The 13,767-nt window shown below is 48.2% G+C and overlaps 1 protein-coding gene across 4 annotated transcripts in view; it reads left to right on the top strand.

Annotated features, from left to right (window-relative positions):
* tln1 (talin 1) overlaps positions 1–13,767 on the top strand; it is a 114,433-nt gene that overhangs the window by 63,044 nt on the left and 37,622 nt on the right. For all 4 annotated transcript variants that reach the window (XM_064308575.1, XM_064308577.1, XM_064308573.1 and 1 more), the window contains 9 exons: positions 1,409–1,576; positions 4,212–4,506; positions 4,961–5,127; positions 5,903–6,031; positions 8,416–8,529; positions 9,396–9,509; positions 11,232–11,366; positions 11,835–11,963; positions 12,991–13,093. In XM_064308575.1, coding sequence (XP_064164645.1) covers positions 1,409–1,576; positions 4,212–4,506; positions 4,961–5,127; positions 5,903–6,031; positions 8,416–8,529; positions 9,396–9,509; positions 11,232–11,366; positions 11,835–11,963; positions 12,991–13,093 — 1,354 coding nt within the window. The remainder of the gene's footprint in view (positions 1–1,408; positions 1,577–4,211; positions 4,507–4,960; positions 5,128–5,902; positions 6,032–8,415; positions 8,530–9,395; positions 9,510–11,231; positions 11,367–11,834; positions 11,964–12,990; positions 13,094–13,767) is intronic.

Below are 13,767 nucleotides of genomic sequence, written 5' to 3'. Positions count from 1 at the left end.
CACAAAAGCCCGCAACGCTGGGGTTGAAAAAATCTGAGGAATTGCATGAGGAGTGAGGAGATGGTGTTTTTCTCTTTGGTGTTATTGTTGTTTGCCACAGTGAGGGTAACTGAGTTTTCGTCGACCTTCCTGTCATCATTCGAGTACCACCGTGGTCTCTGCTGCACAACGATTTTCGTGGCTTATGTTGGGGGCCCGTGTCTAGGGCCCGTGTTGGGGGCCTGTGCTGTGCTGATGTGCTGATATGTTTATATGTTTTCATTTGGCAAGTAGACGAAGTAGCTCAAGAAACGGTAACCACGGAAACAGTCACTCCCCAACCAATTCATTGAGCATCTCCAACAGCAGTCAGCTACACTGTCCTGTTTCAGTGCTAAATAGCAGCCAGTCCCGGATCGGAATATCTTAAAGCAGGGGTGTCAGACTCAGGGTCCGCCGAGTCTGAACACCTTGTTTCTCAGGCCCAAATTGGCTGCTTATTGAAAACAAACCATAGAAACCTGCTGGCGCTGTGGCCCTCCAGGACTGGAGTTTTTGCTAATCAATATTATAGTATTGCTGTTAGATGTGAGCCATAGCATGAAGCTCCTCCCCTTCCTCTTCACACGATGACCTGGGCTCCAGGGTTACCCGCTGTAGGGACGAGCCGCACGGAAACCCACAGTACAGCCTGTACTTCTGTTCAGAGCCAAAATGTCTGACGATGTTTGCAGAAAGGTCCGGTCCAGACAGGGGAGATTAAACACTCAGCGGCGGGAGCCGTGTACGTCGCTGTTAGCCTATAGCGTGGCTTCATATGGAAGGAATTTGGGGCATGTGGGTACAGCTGGCGGAGCTGGTGAGCGGCGGGCGCAAAGCGGGCCCTGGCGGCCGCGCCCAGGCCAGTGCGAGGGTGCACACAGAAACCCGTGGCGTTTTCGCGCTCATTCATTCCCCCACCCCCCCCACTGACACGCGGTCCAAATGCTCCTTCTCCTGAATGGTTACGATTGAGGTTCTGCCCTCAGATGAATCTCCCTGTGGTCTCCCTCTGACCACAGGCTAAACGCCCCCACCCCCGCCACTTTTCACTGTTTCCTCCAGTTAATTTTCGTAATTAAAAAGTTTAATTTTTCTTTCATACCTTGAAAAAAAATCCTCTTTTCTTCCTGTCGTTAAATTTATCACAAGCTTTCTGATTAATTCATTCAAAAGGCCAGACTTTTGAATGTCTAGTACAGTACTTTACTGTACAGTACCTCTGTACTTTACCTGTGGCCTGGAGTCCTTGGGGCTGAAATTAAACATTACCTCAGCTGTACTGGACTGCGTCTGGTAACGGGGTATAATCGAGATCCAGCTGCATTTGTGTCCATTTGTAGTTCATACCTAGTTGACCTTTGACCTCTGCCTGACGTTGCTGCCGCAGGACATGCTGATGCAGCTGGCGAAGGCGGTGGCCAACGCGGCGGCCGCCCTGGTGCTGAAGGCGAAGAACGTGGCGCAGAAGACGGAGGACTCCGCCCAGCAGAACCGCGTGATCGCCGCGGCGACGCAGTGCGCCCTCTCCACCTCCCAGCTGGTGGCCTGCACCCGGGTAGGCGGAGTCTGTTTCTCTATTCCTGCCATTCACACGACATCTTTCCACATGAGAGTAAAGATTTCATAGGACAGCAAATAGACTCCAAGCAAGTCAAGTTTAATTATAAACCATTGTTTTCGCAAGAAATGATGGAGACACGTGGGTTTTTTTTTAAAAGATAATGATCCGAATATTATGAATATGAATATTATGTTCAATAACCTCATTTCTATTATCAGTACACAGAGGCTAAATGAACATGCTGATGACTTTCAAAGTGTCCTCGACATTCCTGACACTGTCACGGTGGAGCTCCTGTAACTGCCGCTGCACCCTTCCCTATTGTTCTGCCCCCCCCACTGTGCTGCAGGAGACAGCTGTGCCCCCCCCCCCCCCTATGCTGCAGGAGACAGCTGTGCCCCCCCCCCCGCCCTGCCTGACAGACTGACAGACTGTATTAGCCCTGACACAAATAGGCACAAAGCATTCAGCCACCGAAATAGCAAGCCGCTGAAGTGCGCGGGCACATAGGTGGCTGTGCAGAACCCCGTTTAAGAGCCAAAAACATTTCCGCCTCGCCAGACGCCTGTCCAAAAATACGAGCTCCTAGCTTCACACCGACAGGGTTCTGCTCCTTTTTCTATTCATTTGCACTTTTCTGATTCGCGCATTTATTTATTTATTTTTTTGTGAAATGACAAGACGAGGGCCGGCGCTACTTGTTGAATAAGGATGTAGTGGCTAGCGCTACGGGCGAGCTCTGGCGAATCCACAGCTGTCCACAGTGCTCTGTTCCGGTCCTTTCCGTGGGGTCGGTCCCCCTAAAAGGCAGAAGCAAGCAGAGGCCGATTCTCTCACTTCTCCTCCCTGTCTGTGCACTGTACACGCTCAAGCATTCATTTTAAATTAGCATCGTCAGTGCGGTGCTCATTGTTGAACTCAAGCTGTGATTTTAAACACTGTAATTATAAAGTTACAGGAACCGTGTTGAAGGATTGATGAAGATTGTTTGTCTTGCTGAGCAATTAGGATTTTTTTTCACTGTCTTTATCAATTTTTTTTAACACTTGCAAAACATAATGATACACCCTGGTTCTGAGAAGTACTAGATTGATGCTTACCCTCTCCACCCAAATTTGAAGTCAGATGTGTGGAAACATTTGGTTTAAAATTATTTTCAGTTACCCATTCATTTTACTTTGCGCTATTTTATTTGATTTTGCAGAAGTCATTATCCTAACTGAGAATGTCAACATACGTGGGTTTGGTGGTGTAGCATAATGGTTATGGGCTTGTAGTGGTTTCAGATTTGATTCCCGGATGAGGAACTGCCATTGTACCGTTGAACAACATACTTTTTTCCAGCACATATTCAGCGATATAAATAGATTGTCACTCTGGATGACAGCCTCCACTAAATGCCTAATTGTAAATGGGAGTTTTCATCAGAGGAGCAGTAAGTAAAGATAGGTTTTTTTTAATATTTATTTATTTATTTATTTATTTCATTTTTTACATTCTTAAAGCAAGTAATAGTGCTGGAATCACCCAGCCTGCATAATCAACCGTCAATCGCAGTCCTCCAGCCCGCCCACACACTCGGTATTAAAGCGAAGTGCGAAGTGCAGGAGAAATGCGAGGAAGATGCTTTGGCTAAGAAAACTGCCACTTCGCAAGAGTGGGGGACAAAAACAGCGCGGGGACTGCGGGTCGTTGTTTCATTGCCGGCTGAACCGCACGGCCATGCGGGGTTCCTCGGGACATACCGCGTGAAGAGCGCAGCGCCACAGTCCACTGGAACCCGCCGTTTAGCGCTGAGCCAGCCCGTTTTTTTACCCCCTTCAGTGCTCAGCCGGAGCAGGACACGTGCGGACGGATCCGGTCTGTGTGATTGTCGGACGATTGTTGTGATGTCGAAATAAAGGAGGAAATCGCCAAGGGTCTGAAGATCATGTGACAGTGTTGAGAGAGCTAGTGATTTACGAGCCCCATAATGGGTGGAGCTAAGGTACCATGTGCTGTCAGTGGTGTGGACCAATCAGAGCCCTCATCCCCAGTACAAATACACCAAGGTCTGGATTCAGTCACTTCTCCATACTCCTACATAAATGTTGTCGTTTATTTTTCTCTTGAGGGAGTAAAAAAGAGGACTCTGTGTACTCTCTTATGGAATACAAAGAGGTTTGAAAATACCAAATGGTGACAGTACATATTCATCATAATTTGCCATTTAGCAAACAGATTAACCTGAGCAACTTTCACTGATTGCCTTTTTTACATGCAGTCCAGTGAACCAAATCTGGTCAAGCACCCCAGCTGGGATTCTAACCTTTGAGTTACAAGCCCAGATTCCTAACCATTGCAGTGTTATATTCTTGACGTACCTACATTCAGATAAATGCCCAGTTTGTTTCTTTGACAGGGTAAATAATACCAAATGGGGAGTCTCATTCTTTAGTCATTTTCTTTCATGCCAGTCTCTGTTTTTCTCTAATAACCCCATTTATAAATTTGTGTGCAGTTTTCACTTCTAAAATTTACTTTCTGTTATTACTTATTCTAGCTAATTATTGGGGTTTAGCCTCATAGCCGGTTACATTTGGTGTTTACACCCTGCTCCCCCCCCCTCCCCTTCCTTGCTCTGTCCCAGGTGGTGGCCCCCACCATCAGCTCGCCAGTGTGCCAGGAGCAGCTGATCGAAGCGGGGAAGCTGGTGGCCAAGTCGGTGGAGGGGTGCGTGGAGGCGTCGCAGGGCGCCACCAACGACGAGCTGCTCCTGAAGCAGGTGGGCGTGGCCGCCACGGGCGTGACCCAGGCCCTCAACGAGCTTCTGCAGCACATCAAGCAGTACGCCAGCGGGGGGCAGCCAATCGGCCGGCACGGCGAGGCCACCGACCGCATCCTCGACGTCACCGAGAACATCTTCAGCTCCATGGGCGATGCAGGTAGGGGCCTGTGGCCTCAGGCTGTGGGCAGCGCTAGAGATGTGGTGCAGGCTGGGTTTGTGGGCGGGTCTATTGCCATGGTACAGTCGATTTTTGGGGTGGGGCTAGAGATGTGGGGCCAGCTGCATTTCTGGGTGGGGCTAGAGCCACGTCGCAGTTGATTTTTGGGTGGGGCTGGAGACATGGTGCTGTCTGGGTTTGTGGGTGGGGCTAGAGTCATGTCAAGCTAAGGGATCCTCATGGACTTCACGTTTGCGAAGACTTCCAGTTTACTGAAAAAAATTTAATTCAATTCATGATATTTAATTTTTGTTCATTGAGGACTGTATGGAAGTGGAATTGACCGCAGCCCTGCTTCTTGGCAGTGTACAGGAGTAAGTAAGGCAGTTACCCCCAGTATCCCCTGTTCAACCCGATTGTTTTAAATGTTATGTTTCTCCCCGTGTTTGCGCAGGTGAGATGGTGCGTCAGGCCCGAATCCTGGCCCAAGCGACCTCTGACCTCGTCAACGCCATCAAGGCCGATGCCGAGGGCGAGTCGGACCTGGAGAACTCCCGCAAGCTGCTGTCAGCCGCCAAGCTTCTGGCCGACGCCACTGCCAAGATGGTGGAGGCTGCCAAGGTAACTGTGTGAGATCTTACACCCACCTTACTCCAGGGGTGTGAGTATTGAAAAATTCAGTCTGCCTGAAAATTGGTCTTGGGCCATTGCTATCGAGAGATAGCAGTGAAAAGCGGGACCGTTAACCTACTGGATCATTTCAGACTCTGGGCTACGCAATCACCAATAGCTCAGCATCGCCCTCTGGAGCTACTGTTGACAGTTGGCATTTGCATTGTCCGGATTCGATCCGAGATCATGGGGCTGGTTTTTTAAGCGAATGAGCCACCCAGCAGGCCCAACCCTTACTAGTTTAACAAAATTTATCATCCAATGTTATTTTTCTTTTGTCACGCTCAAGTCAATCAGTATTACAAAATGAACCTGGGGAAGAGGTTGGTTGTTAGTTGTCCGTGCCGAGCACACTTGAAGTGAGCGGAAGGTTATTACTGCTTGGCTTGGTCCCTTTCAGTGGGATTGAATTTCTGAAGTACAATGCCCATCCATTTACGTAAGGAATTCACACGGTCCAGGGTTGGGGTTAACTCCATTTCAGTACAGTCATTTCAGCATATGACCAGAAAGTTGAATAGAAAAACAGCCATGTTTATTCCATGGGGATTTTTTCGGTTAATGAATTGAGTTTAAACTGACGTCTGAATGCAGAGTGCGCACAGGGAGCGGGTAGCAGTGCGGGATTTGCTTGCGGGGGCTGTGGGGAAGGGGGGGGGGCGGGATTTGGGGATGCGATCTCCGCGTCTGACCTCCGGCGCTTGTTTTTTTTTTACGACCGCAGGGTGCAGCCGCTAACCCGGACAGCGAGGAGCAGCAGCAGAGGCTTCGCGAGGCGGCGGAAGGACTGCGCATGGCCACCAACGCCGCCGCGCAGAACGCCATCAAGAAGAGACTGGTCAACAAGCTGGAGGTGAGAGCGGAGGAACCCGCCATTTTATCCCGCCAAGACCTGGTCCCTGGACCTGGGTCGAACACCTGCGGGGAAATGCCTTAGATTAAATCATTTATTGTCTTTCTAGAGGAAATAAATATGGGGGCGCCATAGCTCAGGAGGTAAGAGCGGTTGTCTGGCAGTCGGAGGGTTGCCGGTTCGATCCCCCGACCCCAGGCGTGTCGAAGTGTCCCTGAGCAAGACACCTAACCCCTAATTGCTCCCAACGAGCTGATTGGTACCTTGCATAGCAGCCTTTCACCGTTGGTGTGTGAGTGTGTGTGTGAATGGGTGAATGAGAGGCATCAATTGTAAAGCGCTTTGGATAAAAGTGCTATATAAATGCAGTCCATATACCATTTACCAAATATGTTACCACAGATGAAACAGTGCACATGCCTCAATACAGCACGATATAAATACACCTGTGAGAATATGCTTCACCTGTTTAGATGTTGGTAGAATCTAAAACGCTCTTGCAAGTAGGGCTGGGCGATATGGACAGAATCAAATATCACGATATTTTTGACCAAAAACCTTGATATTGATATTGTGATGATATTGTGGGGATGACTATTGGTACTTTCACAAAATTACACAATGAGATTTTTGATAAATAATCATAAGCCTATGTAATAACTAAGTGGGTAAAGGCAAATAATAGAACAGTCAGGTAAGTTCAGAAAATGACATCACTGTAATGCTGCCTTTAAAACCAGGAAAAAACAACGCTTATGCCATATCATGATATCATGATATACCAAATCCCTGATGATATGTAGTCTCATATCACGATATCGATATAATACCGATATAATGTCGATATATTGCCCATACTTGCAAGTCCCTGTGAATATGCAAACAAGCATGTTGACCCAAACAAAACATGCAGTCGGACAAAAGTATAATTTGCTCCTGAGCATTGGTGAACATTTCTTTTAAAAATTAAAAATGATCAATGATCTGCAGAAGCGTTGCTGATGTCGAAGGGGTTAACCGTATGTAGACAATGTTACTTTTCCATGAAGGGGGTGTGAGCTGGTACTCCAAGCCCCCTCAGCGTTTACACCTCGCTCCGAGAGGCCCAGGAATAAGGAAACGGCCTGCACTCGTTAGCCGAATGTTTAGTTTTGCAAAGTGCGTTTGCTCGTAAAGAGAGGAAATATGCTAATACAGAACTCGCCGTGCCCTTCGTACCTGACAAGATCTTTCGGCGGCGCGATCAGGAGCGGGTTTTGGAGTCAGATTCCGGGCTGTGAGGTCTCCTGTCGGCAGCTATGCTTGGAATGGCTCTCGGAGTGAGTAGTCTTTGTAGTGCAGAGGAGCCGTCGCCGACTCAGGACCGGTAGCAACACGTCGCGCCTCTTGTTTTGTTCGCAGACGCACAGCTCGCCCCGTTGACTAGCTTGCTCCGAACGACGTGCTCCGACGCGCCAAAGCTAATTTGTTTTGTCGAGGGCTAAGCTTCAGTTTACAGAGAGCATAGAGCAGTGTCCTGCTGTGTGTCTTAGAGACGCTGTGTAATCTTTATGCGCCACCCAGGTAATTCAGAGGCCGTGAGCTTGAGTGGCGAATATTTCAGAAGCACAGTGTCTGTTTTATAGTGGGAGTGGAGTCCCAGTGTGATGTTGTTGCAGTGCAGAAGAACAAGTGTCTTCATATAATCGGGTGTACAGGGACTTTAAAAATGCTCTTAATCTGAAAGGTGTACTGGGGGGAACACACATACTTATGTTATGTTGTAGAAGTGTCTTCATGAAATCGTGTGTACAGGGAGATAAGATGTTTTTAGTGAGAGGTGTACCAGGAGGAACACAAATATAATTATTTTATTGTCAACCTGTGTACTCTTATCAAGTTTATTGAACTTAGCCATGACCTTCCTCCTGTGGTGCTTACATGCCTGCACAGTTAATATAGATGAGGATGATTATTACATCTCGAACGTTTTCAGATGCACCATCATCATCCTCTTCTCCACCACATTTCTTATGCTTGTACGCGTGATGTGAATATACATTAATTTGATTGTTGTGAAACTGACTTTTCCGAAGGTTGCTCTGCACAGTCCCTGTGTTTATTGGAAGTGCATTTTTTTAAACCCGTACCCCATGTCTGACTGTAGGCCTAGATTGGAGCACATTCCACTTCAGTCAATTCAGTACATGAAGTGAAATTCAGTTGATGAACTGAAAAGTAAACCAGGAAGTGGGTTTTCAGTGAGTCGAGTCTCAGATGCGAGGGGGGGAAAAAACACCCCCTGAGAACTGGGCGCACTGACTTAATGAGCAACAACAGGCATCACAGTTATACCCCTCTTCCTCTCCCTCATCCCCCCACCCCGACCTCCCCCCCCCTTCCAGAACGCGGCGAAGCAGGCGGCGGCGGCGGCCACCCAGACCATCGCGGCGGCTCAGCACGCCGCCTCCACCAACAAGAACCCCGCCGCCCAGCAGCAGCTCGTCCAGAGCTGCAAGGTGAGCCACCGCATCGCCACGGCAACCTCCCCCCCCCAACTTCCTGTTTCTATGAGGTCAGGCCGAGTTCACACCCGTTGCCTCCGCTAACCACCTCCCCTGCCCTTGGTAAGCTTCTGAGCTTACAGGGGAGTCGCTGTTTCGAGTGGAAACAGAGTTCTGCGCCTTTCCCGGAAGTGGCAAAACCACCGTACCGTTTCACAGTATGCTCAGTTTCACTGCATGCATACTGTAGACTCACATGCACAGACATTTCAGTGTTTCATTAGTTCAGCTTTTCTTATGTGTAATGTTTTCGCAGTACTGAAGAGCAAGTGTCTTCATGAAATTGGGTGTGCAGGGACTGAAAAAATGCTCTTAGCGAAAGGTGTACCAGGGGGAACACACATATAACTGACATGTGCTGACTTTGTATTTAAACAAAAATAGTTTCAGAATTTCCATCAAAGATGAGCAGACATTTTGTGTTCCTGGTCCTTTTACCACAGTTATTCACTGGGCATTATAAGCAATAAACATTTAAATGCACTCTTGAAATGTGTTTTTTTGCTATTGATTGCAGTGGTTATTTTGTAGCCTTGATTGTTTCTGGGAAACTAGCGGGTGAACATTTGCAGTGACATATGTGACATAATACAATACAGCAGTGCAATACTGTGGCAGTAGACATTCAGAACTGCAGTTCGGCACCAGAAACTCCTGTCGCTACCCGAAGCCCTTGTACGGTAGAGAGGACGTAAGAAATGCTGGAGCTGCATATCTGGTGCTTCTGTAGAGTCTGTGGTGGTGGTGCCAGTCCTCCCTCGAGGCTGAGAGGTGGTGGGGGCTAGTGGCCTGTTCTGACACGTGCTCTTTGCCGGTGGCAGGTGGTGGCGGAGCAGATCCCCATGCTGGTCCAGGGAGTCCGCGGCAGCCAGTCTCAGCCCGACAGCCCCAGCGCCCAGCTGGCCCTCATCGGGGCCGGCCAGAACTTCCTGCAGGTGGGACCCCGCACGCCGTCTCCACGGTTACCGCTCTGACCCTTAGCGCCGTGCGCCGGCTTCTTAGCGCAGGCGGCTGAGCCGTCCAGGCTACGCTAGCAGAGACACATTCAGCCCCAATGTTCATTATCTCCCACACAAGCCACGTCGGCGAGACCAGAGGGGTGGCGGATACATGAAAGGTCGGATGGACCGGTAAAATTTAAATAAGCACGGCAGCTGGCGCCATTTAAAGATATGAATATGCAAAAAGGAATTAACTCAACAAACCGTTTGCCCACCTGTGTTTTTATTGTTTTCGCGGCGCAGTGACCCTGGTCCTGGAGATCTACCGTCCTGTAGGTTTTCATTAAACCCTAATCTGGCACACCTGATTCTACTAATTAGCAGCTGAGCAAGTTATGTAGCTGTCGACTGTGGTGTGTCTGTTTGGGTTGGAATGAAAGCCCACAGGACGGTAGATCTCCAGGAACAGAATTGGGCGGACCTTACAGAGATGTTTAATCACATATTGTGGGGGAGGTCCTAGCTTGAGTCTATAGAGCAAGCATAGATGTGTTTTTAGTGTAACAAAATGTGTAAAAATGGGCACATCGCCAGACTGTCAATCTCTATTAGAAATTTACATTCAAATGAGGGTGTGGGATAATCCAGTTGGTGCTTATGCAGGTGTCAGTTATGCAGGAGTTTGCTGTTGCAGTACAGTGGGTGGGGAAAAAACGAATACTGTGGTACTGAACCCGAAAAAAAATATTACCCAAATTGGTGTCCCCTCATGAACTGTGCGTGCTCTTGCATAGGCTTTAGCCTAAACCTGTTTTTGCGTCGCTTTCCATAAAAGTTCATTTCAGCTTTAAATAAAAACGGTGCCATTAAAACTAGTCCTTTCTTGTTCTTTGTTAAATTAAGTTGCATGAGTGCTACCTTTGTTCAATCACAATCTGGTTGATAAAGCATGTCGGTTCAGATAAAAAAATAAGTTTTCTGTCGATGGTATGGCCATTTTGACTTTTTTGGAAGAGTAGGGTTCATTTGCCAAAGTCTTTAATAGTGTAGCATTGCAGTTCTTCCATTTCTTTTAGTGAAAAGGAGCACAGCTTCGACGGGGCCTAGTGGCTGTGATTCCCTCTACTGCTTTGGTGAGGGAGCTGTCTGTAGTTAGAATAGGAATCTTTGAGATGTGTCTCAGGCTTATTCAGGAAGGCTCATCTTTATACAGTATGTGAAGTACCCTGTATTAGCATGTCTGCTGTCATCAGCAGACACATTAATGACGAAGTACAGTACTTCAACACTGGGACGTGCGGGTAGTGGAAAAGTGGAAATGCCAGTGGTTTAATAAGGTGTCTGGCAGCATCCCGAATTCTGCAGGAGAAGACAGCAAAGCAACTCATAGTTGATGAGTGGAAAGCACTGTGACAGGATTTGTTCTAGAATGTTCCATAAATTCTCCAGTCATGACTGAGAATGCCCTGACACCTGTATAAGGTCAGCACTGTTCTCCTCAAACCATTGGCTGACTACTCATCACCTTCAAAGATGCCTCATCTCTGCAGGAAAGAAATGCTACTGTTGAGCAAGAATGGTACCTGAATTCTCAGGATACCAGTGCACTGAAGCAAGCTGGGGGAAATGTGCTTCACACCATTACAGAAACAACAACAAACCTTCACTGTTGCAATAATTTTGTTTGTATTTCTCTGACCACTCCCTTGCACACAGCCTGGAGCCAAAATGGTGACAGCTGCCAAGGCCACAGTGCCGACCATAAGCGACCAGGCCTCCGCCATGCAGCTCAGCCAGTGCGCCAAGAACCTGGCCTCCGCCCTCGCCGAGCTCCGCACCGCGGCACAGAAGGTATGATTAGCATCAGCAGGGGGTCATTGTGCCCTCCTTAATCAGTCACTATTTAAGAGCATACTTAGCTGGGCCCTCCGGCTGTCCTCTTTAGGGACTGCCCGAGGGACTGTCCACTCTCCTCACTTTCTCTTCTGTGTTCACTCTCCTCACTTTCTCTTCTGTGTACGCTCTCCTCACTTCCTGATATGTTTCCACCCTGGTTACTTTCTCTTTTGTGTCCACTCTCCTCACTTCCTGTTTTGTGTCCACTCTCCTCACTTCCTGTTTTGTGTCCACTCTCCTCCCTTCCTGTTTTGTGTCCACTCTCCTCCCTTCCTGTTTGGTGTCCACTCTCCTCACTTCCTGTTTGGTGTCCACTCTCCTCACTTCCTGTTTTGTGTCCTGTCTCCTGACTTCCGGCTTTGTGTCCACTCTCCTGACCTCCTGTTTCATGTCGTCCCTGCTCACTTTCTATTTCCGTGACAGGCGCAGGAAGCCTGCGGCCCACTGGAGATTGACAACGCCCTGTCCGTGGTGCGCGGCCTGGAGAAGGACATGCAAGAGGCCAAGACCTCGGCTAACGAAGGCAAACTCAAACCCCTGCCTGGGGAAACGGTAAGGGAGAGAGAGTGAGAGAGAGAGACTGTGTAAGAGTGTGTGTGAGAGAGAGTGAGAGAGTGTGTGTGAGAGAGACTGTGTAAGAGTGTGTGTGAGAGTGAGAGGGAGAGAGTGTGTAAGAGTGTGTGTGAGAGAGAGTGAGAGGGAGAGAGTATGTGAGAGCGCGAGATTGAGAGTGTGTGAGAGAGAGTGAGAGAGCAAGTGAGAGAGAGTGTGTGAGAGAGAGTGAGAGAGCAATAGTGAGAGGGTGTGTGAGAGCATGAAAGCGAGACTGTGTATGAGAGTGAGAGAATGTGTGAGAAAGAGAGGGAGAGTGAGAGCGTGTGTGAGAGAGCGAGAGAGGAGGGGCCCTTGCAGAGTTTCCTTCGCTCACCTAGTCTGCAGTCTCACACATTGCTAGTTTTACACTTCCTGTCACATGACCAGTGGCTCTGGCCACAAGCTCTTGGCACCTTGCCTCAAAACAAGCAATCTCAGAGAATTTTGGGTATTCATGGCATCTACCTGTACGTTGTGATCACTGTGTGATTCTGGTTTTCTGAGTTATTCCTGCGGTTCTGTGTTGTGGGGGTGGGTTGGTGTAAATGTGTTCTGGTAAGCTTGTGAAGTAAACGATGATTCCCTCCACTATTACTGTTGTAGTATATTTATCTAAAGCTGGCTTAAGGAGTGCAGAAATATCAGTGTTTCTTGCTGAGATCTATGTATTATTATTCTTTAACACTGGTGTGGTTTTTATGGGGCTTTCATCGTGTCCTAATGTTGTGATTCTCATGATAACACTTAGTGATGGCACCACACGCTGGACATATTGGGAACTGTTTGTGTCTTCTGTGCAGGCATTAATTCTTCCTGAAGTACACTTCACAAACTCTCCTGTTTTTTTTTTCTCTCTCCTTCACTAAATTCCTCTCTCTCGCTCACTCGCACTCTTCCTCTCTTCTCTGTCACACTCACTTGCCCTTACCTCTCTCCGCCTCCCTCCATTCATCTCTCCCTCTGTCTCTCTTTCTTTTTCTCTCAGCTGGAGAAGTGTTCTCAAGATCTGGGCACCAGCACCAAGGCGGTGAGCTCTGCCATTGCCCAGCTTCTGAGCGAAATCACTCAGGGCAATGAGAACTACACAGGTAACACCCGTGACCTTTAACCCTCACTCAGTGAACTGAACTGACATGGAATTGGCCTCGCACTGCTAGCTATCTATTAATAATCCAATTTACATGAAACTGTAGCTTCATCCACTCACCACTGGGGGAGCTCATGTAGACCTCTAACTGTACAAGCTCCCCTCAGCCATGAAAAGCTGAAATAGAATGCAGTATAAATAGGAATGGATTATTTTGGCGAAATGAAAAGGTTTGAGGTACTGTTGGACTGGATGCTCTAGGTCGAGGCCTGCTGTTGCTATTTGGTCTCTGAAGGTCCCATTGGCTGTCTATCGCTGTCAGTCATGCTATGCACCTCCCACTGTCCCAATATTTCTGAAATATAAAATCCTGGAGAGTCACAGAAACAGATGCTCCTATTTTTTTCTTAAGACGTCAGGGAAAAAGTTTGTAAAAAGGAAAAGGTATCCGTCTTTCTTACCAACTTGATGGCACATTCCTTGCAACATCACTGTGCAGTCGCACAAGAACGTCACTGACCGTATTAGTTCCACTTCAACGCATCAGTCAGTGCAGACTCAATGTCTAGCAAACGCTGCGGAGATGGGGTCCCCCTCTGAGTCCGTTTCTGCTCAAGGTTTCTTCCTGCTATCAGTCAGGGAGTTTTTCCTTGCCACTGTTGCCCTAGGCTTACT

This window comes from Anguilla rostrata, chromosome 14 (assembly GCF_018555375.3).
Source record: "Anguilla rostrata isolate EN2019 chromosome 14, ASM1855537v3, whole genome shotgun sequence".
Lineage (NCBI taxonomy): Eukaryota > Metazoa > Chordata > Actinopteri > Anguilliformes > Anguillidae > Anguilla > Anguilla rostrata.
This window is presented reverse-complemented; position numbering and strand designations above follow the sequence as displayed.